Genomic DNA, 16,037 nt, shown 5'->3' with positions numbered 1-16,037 from the left:
CCCGGTGTCCTGGGCCAACATTTATCGCTCAATCAACATCACTAAAACAACTTATCTGGTCGTTATCACATCGCTGTTTGTGGGAGTTTGCTGTGCGCAAATTGGAGGCCGCGTTTCCCACATTACAACAGTGACTACACTTCAAAAAGTACTTAATTGGCTGTAAAGTGCTTTGGGATGTCCTGAGGTCGTGAAAGGCGCTATATAAATGCAAAATACAAACTTATGTTAAATATATAAACTTAACATATAAAAGTGTTTGGATTTTTATTTTTGATCATCAGACACAAAAAAGTATGCTAATTTCTTTGATGAAGTGAAAACTGTATTATCTGATGGGATAATTGGAGACTATGCTCTGCCATTTTTGTTACATTTTATTCCGTGATTCAGTAATAATGGACAAAAAACATTATGGAAAGGGAAATGATCGGGCACAAGCTTTCAATACAAGCAAAATTATTATTAAGGAGCAAGTCTGGGTTTCATTTATCTCAAAAGCAAATTGGTCAGGCTAAAAATTCTATAAAATTACAGTTTTTGTTCTCAGATAGAGTCTCGCGTAATTGGATCTTAAAATAAGAAATTACTCGTTTATTTTGCAACTTAACATCTGGTATTTCTTGGTGTTACATGAGAAGCAGTCACATCAATCTCAGGCTGTGGAACCTTACCCTGTCTTCTTTCAAAACCTTTCTCTCGATTTGCTCGGAAGCCACTTTCTTGTCCAGTTCGCACTCCAACCTTTTAACCTTCCTCTGTAGTTCATCTATTATGGTCTGTTTATTGTCAGTCTCAGTCTTGGTCTGAAATATGGCAAGGAGGTTTGAAATTTTAAAATAAATTTACTGACATGACATAAACATTAATACTCTGGCTATCTTTCTGCATAAAGACTTGGGTATTGGCAGAACATATGTAAGATGTACTTTCGGGTGGAAAAAGACCTTTGCATCTTGCATATTCATTTAATATTTTCTTGATTCCATCACGTTTGTCATCTTCATTCTAAAGACTGTCCCTGCCTTAGACATTGCCACAGTTGCTAACAAAGATATTTTTCTGGATAACTTGCCAGGATTAACAAGCTGAGACCCATGATCATGCAAAAAGCCACATTTCCTAGTGTCACAATTTTGGGTCATGCGTCTGTATGAACATTTCCTGTTGTAAATTGATATGCCAATATTTCCCATTTAATTTTGCTATGTCAACTGTCACAATGTTGTTGCAGGCTCTGGCCACTAGGTTTCTTAAGTCTCTTTCCCAATTCTTACCCCTTCTATGGCAAATATATCCTTGGAAGGATATACTTTCCTTAGAGGAGGTGCAATGAAGGTTCACTAGTTTGTTTCCTGGGATGAGAGGGTTGTCCTATGAGGAGAGATTGAGTAGATTGGGCCTATACTCTCCGGAGTTTAGAAGAATGAGAGGTGATCTCATTGAAACGTATAAAATTCTTACAGGGCTTGAAAGGATAGATGTGGAGAGGCTGTTTCCCCTTGCTGGAGAGTCTAGAACTCGGGGCCACAGTCTCAGGATAAGGAGTTGGCCATTGAGGAGAAAAGTTCTTCACTCAGAGGGTTGTGAATCTTTGGAATTCTCTACCCCAGAGGGCTGTGGATGCTCAGTCGTTGAGTATATTCAAGGCTGAGATCGAGATTTTTGGGCACTAAGGGAATCAGGGACATGGGGATTGGGCAGGAAAGTGGAGTCGAGGTCGAAGATCAGCCATGATCTTATTGAACGGCGGAGCAGGCTCGAGGGGCCGTATGGCCGACTCCTGCTCCTAGTTCTTATGTCACTTTCTTTTGTTAAAAAAAAAACTATAGTCAACTGACCATGGGCAAAATGAAGAAACAAAACTATTTACAAATATAATACAGGAAACTCTCGTTTAAACGGCACCTAAATATCCGGAATTCTCTAATAACCGGCAAAATTCATACTCCGAAAACAACACCTCAATAACCGGAAATGTTGCCGAGTCCGAGTCCTAGTCCCCCGCGGTGGCCGAGCTAGTCAGTGGAGGCTATAGGAGGCCGTCAAACGGCCTACAGAGTGCGCAGCATCCCTCCCCTTTAACGGAAGTGGAGGGGCGATGAAGCGTGTCAGCATTATATGGAGCGGCCACCTAGTGCTCCGGCGCTACCGCGCTCCAAACACCGCCCCGAGAGGAAGTGGACTGCCCGCTCTGCTTCCTCACCGGGGCAGTAAGCCCAATTTAGCAGCCGGGGCGGTACTCCCGCACAGGGCGCTATCTGGGCTGGCGCTAATTCGGTTATCCGGAATTTTTAATCAACCGGCACCATCCCGGTCCCATCGGTGCCGGATACAAAAGAGTTTCCTGTAGTTACTTTCCCCAAGGCACCTTGCTTTTTTTGCTTAAAATATTTCAATGGATGTGACAACAAAAGAGAATATTTCACTTGAAACCAATTGGTATTTCTCCTACAGCAAGATTTTATGGTCATTAGCAAAAACAAAACCAGACCTAAGCGGAGCTGTAAATTGTTCAGAAATGCTAAAAATCTTCAGGATTGAAATGGAGGATTGGATTACTTTCTAATCACACAGAAAGTAAGAGACAGATTAAAATTTGGACCTGCATGCTGCTGCATAGCCTCTTAATTTTTCTCTTTAGCTCTTCGTTCTCTTTCTCCAACTCCTCTTTCTCCGCTTGCAGCTTGTTCAGAACTCGCTGCTTTCTCTGTAGTTCTTCATTTAAATTCTCCAGTTCGGCTGTTGTGGTCACTTCCTTGCTCTTGCATGCTTTTACGCTGTCCTTAGTTGCTGCAAGTTGGTCAGTCAGCTCTTCTATACGTGCCTAAAAAGTAGTACAAAGCACAAGCCAGCAACGTTAAATGGAGGAGGGAAAGCCCGTCGGGGGGGGGCAGCCGAGCTGGTGTGTAGTTACAGATGCAAGTTCTGGTAACGTCACTGCCCGTCTGAAGATCTGCTGGGACAAGAGACAGAAAACCCTGGAAACACCCTGCAGCAATATTCCCCCTAAATTTTGTTTTTTGGGTGCACGGCCCTTATACGGTCCTGCGCAGCCCATTCACAGCCGGTCCCGGGCTGTGCGGAACCGGCAAAACAGCTACGCGGCCACGTGGCTGCGCAGCTCATAGGGAACATTGCACAGTCAATATCTGCGGAGAGAACAGACGAGTTAACGTTTCAGGTGTGGACCCTCCATTGGCAGAAATTACAGGCGAACAGCATTTAAAAAGGAACAAAATAAAGAGAAGAGGGAGTAAAAAAATACACACGCACGCGCGAGAAGAAGCGGAATGACCTGCAAAGTACTCGAGGAAAACAGGAGCTGGTTAAATGGCTGAAGTGATTACATAGGATATACGGCACAGAAACAGGCAATTCAGCCCAACCAGTCCATGCCGGTGTTAATGCTCCACTCGAGCCTCCTCCCGTCTTTCCTCATCTAACTCTATCAGCGTAACCCTCTATTCCCTTCTCCCTCATATGCTTATCTAGCCTCCCCTTAAATGCATCTACACTATTCGCTTCAACCAGTCCCTGTGGTAGCGAGTTCCACATTCTCACCACTCTCTGGGTCAAGAAGTTCCTTCTGAATTCTCTATTGGATTTCTTGGTGACTATCTTATATTGATGGCTTCTAGTTATGCTTTTCCCCACAAGTGGAAACACTCTCTCTGTACCCACTCTATCAAAACCTTTCATAATTTTAAAGACCTCTATTAGGTCACCCCTCAGCCTTCTCTGAGACCCGGCCTGTTCATCCTTTCCTGATAGGTATACCCTCGCATTTCTGGTATCATTGTAAATCTTTTTTGCACCTTCAATCCCTCTAGAAATAAACCCTAATGCTTGGTTTGCTGTTTTTAGGGCCTTGTTAACCTGTGTCGCAGCTTTTAGTGATTTGTGTATTGTACTCCCAGATCCCTTTGCTCTTCTACCCCACTTTAGATTTGTATTTTCCAAGTAATGTGTGACCTCCCTATTTTTCTTACCAAAATGTAATACTTCACATTTATCTGTGTTGAATTTCATTTGCCAATTATATGCCCATTCTTCAAGTTTATTAATGTTTTCTTGTAATTTGTTGCAGTCCTCCTCAGTATTGACCATCTCCCCCAGTTTGGCGTCATCTGCAAATTTAGAAATTGTGGGGGCGATTTTGCCGGCCCTGGGGAGGCAGGTATGGAGGCGGGACTGCCGGGGAAATGGCAGAATCTGGGGGGCGGGTGCATGCCATCTTCCTAGGAGGCGGGTAGCCGTCCTGCGTCGGGTCCCGTCTCCTTGGAGGCGGGAAGGGATTAAAGTCGATTAACTGCCTGTTAACAGGTGGTTAACAGGCAGAAAATAGGATTATCCCCTTTCTGCCCTCACAAGTGCGGGCTTCCCGAAGACTCCAAAACACGGCAGGTCAGTGAGGCGAGTACTGGGTCTGCAGGGGTCAGGGGGGTGCAAAAGTGTGCTGTGAAGGTAAGTGATGGGTGCAAGAGTGGAGAGGTGAGTACCTGAGGTAAGTGCAAAGTGTTTTTAAAAGTGTACTTACAAGAAACTTCCGTTTAACCGGAGGTTAAAAGTCTGGAAAGCTCTATCTACCGGCAAAATTCAGGAGCCGTTTTCTATAGTTTTTTTTTTACTTCTCGTTGCTTTTCTTTTCCCAGTCAAGCTCTGCAAGGTCTGTAGCTAAGCAACAGCTTCAGCTAGAGACACTTGCAGCTGCAGCCGACTGTTTTGAAGCTGTTGCTAAGCAACAGGGTTTGTTGATTCACACGGCGCTTAAAAGCTGTGTATGTTTCAACATTAGGGCTGGATTATATGGCAGTTTTGATCTAACGGCACCAGCTCGGTCCCATCAGTGCCAGATACCAGAAAGTTTCCTGTACCTTTGCATACAAGACAACTGAAGCCTGCAGGAAGAAACAGAGAGTCTTTGCCTCCGTGAATGCAAGAACTCATCAAACTGCAGAGAATGTCACTGTTTGACAGCTTCACAGAGCTGTCAAACGATGACAATTCATCTGTCAAAAATTTTTGACAGATGAAACGTCATACATTGATGTTCTCTGCAACCAGCTTTCCCTTAATTGGCCTGCTAAGCCCGCTGGGCGGGATTAACAAGGTCAATCAAGGGAAAATAGCGTGAGTTGGCCAGAAGTTTTTGGAGGTGGGACTGAAACCCGACAAGTGGGAGTCCCGCCTCCAAAAGCTCCCCATTGAGAAAATCACCCGTGTTTTTGATTCCAAAGTCTAAATCGTTAACATAAATTGTGAACAACAGTGGTCCCAGCACTGATCCTTGTGGAACACCACTTCCCACCTTCTGCCACTCTGAATAGCTACCCTTTACCCCTACTCTCTGCTTTCTGTCTTGAAGTCAGCTAGTTATCCATTCTGCTACTTGTCCCCTGGCTCTGCATGCTCTGACCTTATTCATTCGTCTATTATGTGTTACCTTATCAAAGTTCTTTTGAAAATCTAGATAAATTACATTTACTACATTACCCTCGTCTACTCTCTCTGTTACCTCTTAAAAAAATTCAATGAGGTTGGTCAAGCAAAACTTTCCCTTTTGAAATCCATGCTGACTAATCATTATTATATTTTTGATTTCTTGATGTTTTTCAATTTTCTCCTTTAGTAGGGATTCCATTATTTTTCCTACCACCGATGTTAAGTTGACTGGTCTATAGTTCCCTGGACATGTTCTATCTCCCTTCTTAATAAATATAGATATTACGTTAGCTATCCACCAGTCCTCTGGCACTACACCTAGTTCTAACGAATTATTAAATATGTATAGTAATGCCTCTGCTATCTCTTTCCTAGATTCTTTTAAAATGCGCAGATGTAATCCCTCCAGACCAGGGGTTTTATCCTCCGAGTTTGATTAGTTTATTTAGTATTTCTCCTCTTTTTATTTGAAACGCAGTTACCTCATTTCTAATCTCATCATCCGATGTCATGTCCACCTGTTCTGTCTCCCTGGTAAATACTGAAGCAAAGTAATTATTTAATATTTCTGCCATCTCTCTAACGCTGTCCATCCCTTAGTATTCCCATCCCGACTTTCCTTTTTTTATTTATGTACATGTAAAATATTTTACTATTTTGTTTTATGCTTCCTTGATAATTTAATTTCATAGTTCCTTTTTGCCTTTCTAATTGTTTTTTTGACTTCTCTCCTAATCTCTTTGTATTCTCTGTTGTCATGCTCTCCCCTGCTGTCCATATACTTAGTGTATGCCTCTTTCCTTAATCCTTACCCTCAATTTTTCCCTTATGTCTTTATTCATCCATGATGTCTCATTAGTGTTTAGCTTGTTCTTGTTTTTTAGTGGAATATATTTTCCCCGGACTCTGTTGAACACCGTTTTAAATATTTCCCACTGCTGTTCTACATCATTGTTTGTCAATATGGTTGTCCATTTTATTTTCCCAAGTTCTATTCTCAGCCCTGCAAAATCAGCTTTTCTCCAATCTATTATCTATGTCATATTTATGTCCTTCTCAATTATTATCTTAAAGCATATTATATGATGGTCAATATTGGCTAGATGTTCCCCTACTTTTATCTGCTCTGGTTCATTCCCCATTACTAGATCCAATAGCGAATCCTCCCTTGTTGGGCTTCTTACATATTAGGTTAGAAAGGAGTCCTGTACACACTGTAGCAACTCCATTCCCTTATCCCCTTTACCTACCTCTTCTGGTCAATTAATATCAGGGTAGTTGAAATCCCCCATGATTATTATTCTATGTTTTTTTACTAATTTCCCTAATTTGTTTGCATAGTTCTTCCTCCACCTCCCTTCCAGTGGTCTGTAGACTACTCCTATTAGTGTGATTGATCCTTTATCATCTTTTATCTTTATCCACATGGATTCTATTTTTGTCTTGCTACTATGTTTGGTTCCTCGCAATGTATTATTGCCTCCAGTTCCCCTGTTTCATCACGGACACTGTGTGCATTGCTCTACAGACAGTTTAACTCATTTTTAATAGCAGTTCCTCTCACTTTGTTAACCATCTTTTTACACTCCTCTGTTTATTCCCTGGCCATCAATGTCCTCCCTTACTTTATTCTTTCCTGTGCTCTCCTTTCCTGTTTTGGTTATATTTAGGCTGGTTTCATTTCTTGTAGATCCCTTCCCCATCTTACTAGTTTAATACGGGACAATAAGAGTCATAATGAGAGAAACTGAAGACGTCTGTGAGACACAGAGAACATGAGACAGTGGGGTGAGGGGGGGGTAAGTTATTACATAGAATGTACAGCAAAGAAACAGGCCATTCAGCCCAACTGCTTCATGCCGGTGTTTATGCTCCACATGAGGCTCCTTCCAGTGGCCCCCCGCCCCCCCCGATCTGACCCTTAAATGCATCTGTTATTCGCCTTAACTACTCCCTGTGGTAGTGAGTTCCACATTCTAACCGCTCTCTGGGTAAAGAAGTTTCTCCTGCGTTCCCTATTGGATTTATTAGTGACTATTTATATTTATGGCCCCTAATTTTGGTCTCCCTCACAAGTGGAAACATTTTCTCTCCGTCTACCCGATCAAAACCTTTCACAATTTTAAAGAACTCTATTAGGTCGCCTCTCAACCTTCTCTTTTCTAGAGAAAAGAGCCCCAGCCTGTTCAATTTTTCCTGCTCGGTATAACCTCTCAGTTCTGGTATCATCCTTGTAAATCTTTTTTCCACCTTCTCCAGTACCTCTATATCTTTTTTTTTTTATTATGGAGACCAGAACTGTTGACAGTACTCAAAGTGGTCAAACCAAGGATCTGTACAAGTTTAACATAATTTCTCTGCTTTCTATCCCTCTAGAAATGAACACCAATGAGTTGTTTGCTTTTTAAAAAAAAATGGCATTATTAACCTGCCTTGCTACTTTTAGGTGATTTGTGTATCTGTACTCCTAGATCCCTTTGCTCCTCTACCCCATTTAGACTTTTGTAGATAGATAGAAATGGGAGCAGGAGAAACTGGCAAAATGGAGCTGGCCCTAGTGTCCCAGAAGCCTGGGAGAAGACAAAAGCAGGTCTACACACCAAGGGTGCTGCCAGCACGCGGTTCTGATGCAGGGTCCACACCCCAAGCACCACCCTATCCCTCCTCTCCCTCCCTCCCGCTGGCTAGCTTGGGGATATCCAACCACGGGAAGAACTGAACAGGCCGTCAGTACTTACCCAGACCTTTAGTTAATCCATAAAAAGAAACCTCTATGCATCAGATGGTTTCGAGGCCTGCTTATCACTGCCTAGGCCACTGGCTATCTTCGATGGAAAAGTTCTACTCAAAATACACAAACATGCATATGTTCCACAGTAAACACACAATATACAAAAACTCTCGTGTTAAAACATGGCTCAATTGCTGCAGTGTGAAGAACAACTCAAAGGTGATTGGCAACACAGGATGAATGGTAATCTTAAACTTTATTTTTAAAGGCTTACCCTCAGCTCTTTAGTTTGCTTATCAACAATCTGTTGAACATTGAGGTGTCCCTCCTTTTGTGCAGCCTGGGATATAATTTGCTGTTCTGCATGGGATGTCATCTCAGCTCGAAGGTCCAACAGTGCTTTACTCAGAGCCTACGAGGTATAGAACGGGAATCAGAACTTCGGAGAATAAAAGCTTCCGTTTTCTATTAAGAGCCTAAGAACTTCGAGTAGTCTCAAAAATGTTTTACTGCTAGATGACCTACAAATCCTAAATTCCTTACAACAGATCCCACCGTTTACGGCGGGCATGTCCGCGCTAACGTGATTTGCCCAGTAGATGCAGTGGAGGGTAAAACCGTAATATGTTGCAGCAATGAAAAAACTCCCGTAATTGTTAACAGACTGAAAATAGCTGACTGGAGCCGACTTTGCCTGAAATCTGCGGAGCTTTTAAATCGGTAAGTATTTAACTGCACAAAATTGTCGCCGCGCTTAATACGTTTTAAGCACCGCATTTGTAATTAACGCCTATGGTTATGGCAAATGGTTAGCGCCATTTGTCCAATATAGGTGGCTGTCTGGGAGAAGCAGCACGGTGGCATAGTGGTTAGCACTGTTGCCTCACAGCGCCAGGGACCCGGGTTCGAATCCGGCCTCGGGCGACTGTCTGTGTGGAGTTTGCACATTCTCCCCGTGTTTGCGTGGGTTTCCTCCGGGTGCTCCGGTTTCCTCCCACAGTCCAAAGATGTGCGGGTTAGGTTGATTGGCTATGATAAATTGACCCTTAGTGTTAGGGGGATTAAATACGTGGGGATAGGGTGGGATATGTGTTGGTGTAGGGGTTACGGGGATCGGGTGGGATATGTGTCGGTGCAGGCTCGATGGGCCGAAATGGCCTCTATCTGCACTGTGGGGTTTCTGTGATTTCTGTGTGAAGCGTAAACGGTGTAAGTGGTGGGGACTGTATTAGCAAACAGAGGAAATAACCCCCAATGTGTTAATGGCCCAGGAATTCGGGTCTCCACGGGTGAGTACACTCGGGGTACTCACCCGTAAGCCCAATGGAAGTGCCAGTTTTCTGCATGCACTGCGCATGCGTGGGAAACTGGCACTTCCGTTCCCCTGAAAGCAGGGGTTCAGAGGTCGAACGCGTGTGCGGGAGAGGCTGCGCGTGCGCATTGAACTTCGTTTTTTTTTTACAAGTTTTCCCGGGAGGGTAAGTGGTGAATTAATTAAAATTAAAACATTTTTTCCACAGGTTTATTATTTTTAAATAATTTAAAACAAGGTAAGTTTATTTTTAGCCCCGTTAGAAAATAAAATTATTTTTTTCAAAAATTTAAATTGTTTAAAATAGTTATTTCATGTAATTTATAGTTTATTTAAAAAATGTGATGGTTTTTAAAAAATTTATTTGAAGATTTAGTGATTTTTGGGGGCCGTAGTATTTCTAAGTTTGACAGCACTTCCGGTCAGACTTATGAATGGAGCATTCCCTGCTCTGATTGGCTCCCCATGGCCCACGTGATCCCAGGGGACGCATCGGACTAATTGCGCCCCTGGGATACGCAAGCACTGCGCGCCGGCAGCTGGAGCAGGCCCAGGATCGAAATCCCACGCGGGCCCACAGCTCAAAGGCCGGCGCGCTAGGTAAGTGCAGGTCGGGGGCTTGCACCCGCGGGAAGACCCCGACCCGAATTTCTGGGCCAATGTGTTCTTATTGTCAATTTTAACCAGTATCTTAGTGGAAGAAAGACTTGCATTTCTATAGCACCTTTCACAACCACCGGATGTCCCAAAGCACTTTACAGCCAATGAAGTACTTTTTGAAGTGCAGTCACTGTTGTAATGTAGGAAACGCGGCAGCCAATTTGCGCACAGCAAGCTCCCACAAATAGCAATGTGACAATGACCAGATAATCTGTTTTAATGATGTTGATTCAAAAAAGGTGGTAGAGAGAAAACGGGGAATTATAGACCGGTAAGCCTGACCTCGGTAGTGGGGAAAATGCTAGAGTCCATTATAAAAGATGTAATAGCAGAGCACTTGGAAAACAGTGACAGGATCGGACAAAGTCAACATGGATTTACAAAAGGTAAATCGTGCTTGACTAATCTACTGGAATTTTTTGAGGATGTAACTAGTAGAATAGATAAGGGAGAACCAGTGGATGTGGTGTATTTGGACTTTCAGAAGGCCTTCGATAAGGTCCCACATAAGAGATTAGCGTGTAAAGTTAAGGCACATGGGATTGGGAGCAAGGTATTGACTTGGATAGAGAACTGTTTGGCAGACAGAAAGCAAAGAGTTGGAATAAACGGGTCTTTTTCCGAGTGGCAGGCAGTGACCAGTGGGGTACCGCAGGGATCGGTGCTAGGACCCCAGCTATTCACAATATATATTAATGATCTAGACGAGGGAACTAGATGTAATATCTCCAAGTTTGCAGACGACACAAAGCTGGGTGGGCGTGTGTGCTATGAGGAGGATGCCGAGAAACTCCAGTATGATTTGGACAGGTTGGGTGATTGGGCAGATGTATGGCAGATGCAGTATAATGTGGATAAATGTGAAGTTATCCACTTTGGTGGCAAAAACAGGAAGGCAGATTATTATCTGAACGGCAAAAGATTGGGAGAAGGGGGAAGTGCAACGAGACCTGGGTGTCCTTGTGCACCAGTCGCTGAAGGTAAGCATGCAGGTGCAGCAGGCGGTTAAGAAGGCAAATGGTATGTTGGCCTTCGTAGCGAGAGGATTCGAGTACAGGAACAAGGATGTCTTGCTGCAGTTGTACAGGGCCTTGGTGAGACCACACCTCGAGTATTGTGTGCAGTTTTGGTCGCCTTATCTGAGGAAGGATGTTCTTGCCATGGAGGGAGTGCAGCGAAGATTCACCAGACTGATACCTGGGATGGCAGGAATGACGTATGAGGAGAGATTGGGTCGATTGGGCTTATACTTGCTGGAGTTTAGAAGAATGAGAGTGGATCTCATTGAAACTTATAAAATTCTAACAGGACTAGACAGCCTAGATGCAGGAAGGATGTTCCCGATGGCGGGGGAGTCCAGAACCAGGGGGTCACAGTCTAAAGATAAGGGGTAAGCCATTAAGGACAGAGATGAGGAGGAATTTCTTCACCCAGAGTGTGGTGAACCTGTGGAATTCTCTACCACAGAAGGCAGTTGAGGCCAATTCATTCATTAAATATATTCAAGAAGGAGTTAGATATATTTCTTAAGGCTAAAGGGATCAAGGGATATGGGGAGAAGGCAGGGACAGGGTACTGAGTTTGGATGATCAGCCATGATCTCATTGAATGGCAGAGCAGGCTCGAGGAGCCGAATGGCCTACTCCTGCTCCTATCTTCTGTGTTTCTATGTTTGATTGAGGGATAAATATTGGCCCAGGACACCAGGGATAACTTCTTTGAAATAGTGCCACGGGACCTTTTACGTTTACCCGAGAGAGCAGACGGGGCCTTGGTTTAACGTCTCATCTGAAAGACGGCACCTCCGACAGTGTAGCACTCCCTCAGTACTGCACTGAAGTGTCAGCCTAGATTTTTGTGCTCAAGTCTCTGGAGTGAGGTAACCTACTTTTAGAAGATAAAAATAGGAAGTCCAGCCCACTACAAAGCAGTTTATATTAAAAGGTTACTTCCAAGCATGTGGAAACTGCCAAGAAGTGTGGTGCAACACAACACAATAACAGACGGTAGACATTCAAAATTCAAGCCAACCCTTTGCTCACCCGCATTTTATAACACCTACCTTTTGCTGTTTCTCTTTCAAGGCCAGTTGGCCTTTTAACCTGTCCACCAAGTTCTTCATGGTGGTGGTGGGTGCTCTTGTGTTAGCCTGTTTCTGGGCCTCCAGCTCAGTTTGCAAGTACTGCACCTCTTTCTCCATCTGCAGCTTGATGCACCTCAGCTCACCCACTTCATCGCAGAGCTTCTTTACCTCAGTGGCGTGCTTCTCTGCAAGCCTTGAAACAAAAAATTAACAGAATGTTTGATGCTCCAATGTCTGACTACACAGCATTTACAGCACAGAAACAGGCCACTTGGCCCAACTGGTCCATGCCGGTGTTTATGCTCCACACGAGCCTCCTCCCACCCTTCCTCCTCTAACCCTATTAACATATCCTTCTATTCCTTTCTCCCTCATGTGTTTATCGAGCTTCCCCTTAAACGCATCTATGCTATTTGCCTCAACTACTCCCTGTGGTAGCGAGTTCCACATTCTAACCACTCTCTGGGTAAAAAAAACTTTCTCTTGAATTCCCTATTGGATTTATTAGTGACTATCTTATACTTAGTTTAGGATTCCCCCACAAGTGGAAACATCTTCTCTACATCTACCCTATCAAACCCTTTCATAATCTTAAAGACCTCTATCAGGTCACCTCTCGGCCTTCTCCTTTCTCGAGAAAAGAGCCCCAGCCTGTTCAGTTTTTCCTGATTGGTATAACTTCCCAGTTCTGGTTTCATCCTTGTAAATCTTTTTTTGCACTTTCTCCAGTGCCTCTGTATCCTTTTTATAATATGGAGACCAGAACTGTGTACAGTACTCTAAGTGTGGTCTAACCAAGGTTCTATACAAGTTTAACACAACTTCTCTTCTTTTGAATTCTATTCCTCTAGAAATAAACCCCAGTGCTTTGTTTGCATTTGCTTAATGGTCTTGTTAACCTGCATTGGTACTTTTAATGATTTGTGAATCAGTACCCCTAGATCCCTTTGCTACTCTACCTTATTCAGGCTCTTATTTACCAAGGAGTATGTGACTGATTAAACCTACTCCTGTAGAGTGGCGGGAGAGTTTGTCCCAAATCTGTCACCGTGAAAGGTCTGCTGCACAAGCAAAAAATTAAAAGAAAGCAAAAAAAAAAAAATCACACTTATATAGAGCTTTATCACAACGTCCGAATTGCACAGTGATTCACAACCAATGTGTTACTTTTGAATTGCCGTCACAGTATGTGGGCGACAGCCAATCATGTGCAAAAGAACAGCAAGTGAGATGAATCTTACTTTATGGTGGCGTTAGCTGGGGAAACTGGACTAGATCAGTGGCACAGGTCCAACAGCAGCTGTATCTGCAACGTCATGATGTGACTTTTGTGTTTTCACAACAAAGGGGACATAACCTTAAAATTAGAGCTAGGCTGTTCATGGGTGATGTTAGGATGTACTTCTTCACATAAAGGGTAGTGGGAATCTGCAACTCTCTCTCCCAAAAAAGCTGTTGAATCTGGGGGTCAGTTGAAAAATTCAAAACTGAGGTTGTTAGGTCAGGGTATCAAAGGATATGGAACAAAGGCATGCAAATGGAGTCGAGATTAAGGGAATCAGGGATAAACGTATTAAGGGATATGGGCCAAAGGCGGGTATATGGAATTAGGTCACAGATCAGCCATGATCTAATTGAATGGCAGAACAGGCTCGAGGAGTTGAATGGTCTACTCAATTCCTATGTTCCCCATAATCTACCACCTAAGCTGTACTTCCACAGTGTGTGAAGGATATAGAATAAAGAACTGAATTTTAATTCGACTCAAAATTTATATAATGACATTTAGAATTATTTTTAAAGTAAACTGGGTTAAAACATATGTGCAAATTACACAATGCCAGAAATGAGCAGCTTCTATTACGCGACGCGCTAAGTGTTTACATTGCTTTTTCAGTCTCGCGTTCCTTCATTTTCAGCTGAGTTATATCTTTCTGTTTCTCCAGTTCCATGGTTGCTCTCTTCAATTTGTCCACGAGTGCCGACAGCGAGTTGTCCTGCTCTGCCACTGTCTGTTCCAGCTCCGCCAGGCGTGCTAGATGTTTGGATGTGGGAATGGGAAGGGACGGTTTTTTCATCAGCTCCTGTTACAAAAACACAAACGCTTTATTGTTATCTCGCCTGTTCGCCCAAGTCTCCTCCCGTGCTCATCTTTCTAACAAAGATGGAACATCCGGTGGTCGTGAAAGGCGCGATATAAATGCAAGTTTTAGGATTTTCAGGATGGCAATCTGTAACTAGTGGGGTGCCACAGGGATCAGTGCTGGGGCCTCAACTATTTTCAATCTATATTAATGACTTTGATGAAGGGACCAAGTGTACTGTAGCCAAATTTGTGGACGATACAAAGAGAGGTGGGAAAGCAAGTTGTGAGGAGGACATAGTCTGCAAAGGGATATAGACAGGTTAAGTGAGTGGGCAAGAATTTGGCAGGTGGAGTATAATGTGGGAAAATGTGAAGTTATCCACTTTGGTAGGAAGAATAGAAAAGAAAAATATTATTTAAATGGAGAAAGACTACAGAATGTGGTGGTACAGAGGGATTTGGGTGTCCTTGTACATGAAACACAAAAAGTTAACATGCAGGTGCAGCAAGTAATTAGGAAAGCAAATGGAATGTTGGCCTTTATTTCAAGGGGGATAGAGTATAAAAGTAGGGAAGTCTTGGTACAACTGTATAGGGTGCTGGTGAGACCACACCTGGAGTACTGCGTACAGTTTTGGTCCCCTTATTTAAGGAGGGATATACTTGCATTGGAGGCAGTTCAGAGAAGGTTGATTCCTGGGATGGAAGGGTTGTCTTATGATGAAAGGTTGAGCAGGTTGGGCCTATACTCATTGGCGTTTAGAAGAATAAGAAGTGATCTTATTGAAACGTATAAGATTCTGAGGGGGCTTGACAAGGTAGATGCTGAGAGGATGTTTCCCCTCGTGGGGGAGTCTAGAACTAGGGGGGCATAGTCTCAGAATAAGGGGTCACCCATTTAAGACGGAGATGAGGAGGAATTTCTTCTCTCAGAGGGTTGTGAATCTTTGGAATTTTTTACCACAGACAGCTGTGGAAGCTGAGTAATTGAATATATTCAAGGCTGAGATAGACAGATTTTTGAACAACAGGAGAGTCAAGGGTTATGAGGAGCGGGCAGGAAAGTGGAGTTGAGGCCAAAATCCGATCAACCATGATCTCATTAAATGGCGGAGCAGGCTCGAGGGGCCGAATGGCCTGCTTCTATTTCTTATATTCTTATGTTATGTTCTAAGTCTTTCTTTTTCTTTTTTTAAAGGGGTGCACACCCAAAATGTTAATTACTCCGTTCCCTCCATGGATGCTGCCAGGCTTTAAGAACATAAGAATTAGGAGCAGGAGTCGGCCATTCGGCCCCTCGAGCCTGCTCCGCCATTCAATAAGATCATGGCTGATCTTTGACCTCAACTCCACCTCCCTGCCCGCTCCCCATATCCCTCGATTCCCCTAGAGTCTTTTCAGTCTATCCAGCATCTGCAGTTTTTAAAAAACTTTATGTTCACTTAGAATAGTAGGGTTTATTCTTCAATTAGATTCACAATCAGTGTACGGCCTTTGTACTGTTTGTTAAAGTTCTTCCAACATCAACCTTCAGAATTTAGCAGGTTAAAGGATGGTGGTGACCATGAATTTTCTTAACAGGAAGTGGAACGATGATATTTCAGAGGCATGTTGGTGTAAATAATAATTGTCTGGGAATGAATTTCAGTATCTCCATGTTGAGGCGCCACATGTCAACCACTATAACCAGTAGTCTCCATGAATACTACGACGTATATAT

The 16,037-nt window shown here is 43.3% G+C and overlaps 1 protein-coding gene across 11 annotated transcripts in view; it reads right to left on the bottom strand.

The window, feature by feature from the left end:
* The window catches only part of cep290 (centrosomal protein 290), a 148,575-nt gene that overhangs the window by 34,018 nt on the left and 98,520 nt on the right, over window positions 1-16,037 (bottom strand). For all 11 annotated transcript variants that reach the window (XR_015081455.1, XR_015081456.1, XM_086009500.1 and 8 more), the window contains 5 exons: window positions 14,116-14,315; window positions 12,211-12,424; window positions 8,451-8,588; window positions 2,606-2,827; window positions 675-806 (listed from right to left, as the gene is read on the bottom strand). Coding sequence is in view for 9 of the 11 variants with exons in the window: in XM_086009500.1 (XP_085865626.1) it covers window positions 675-806; window positions 2,606-2,827; window positions 8,451-8,588; window positions 12,211-12,424; window positions 14,116-14,315 (906 nt within the window). In the remaining 2 variants the exon portion in view is untranslated. The remainder of the gene's footprint in view (window positions 1-674; window positions 807-2,605; window positions 2,828-8,450; window positions 8,589-12,210; window positions 12,425-14,115; window positions 14,316-16,037) is intronic.

This window comes from Somniosus microcephalus, chromosome 16 (genome assembly GCF_052327205.1).
Source record: "Somniosus microcephalus isolate GS21.2 chromosome 16, FLI_Smic_1.0, whole genome shotgun sequence".
Classification (NCBI taxonomy): Eukaryota; Metazoa; Chordata; class Chondrichthyes; order Squaliformes; family Somniosidae; genus Somniosus; species Somniosus microcephalus.
Note: the sequence above shows the minus strand (reverse complement) of the source record. Positions and strands in the feature narration are given on the sequence as shown.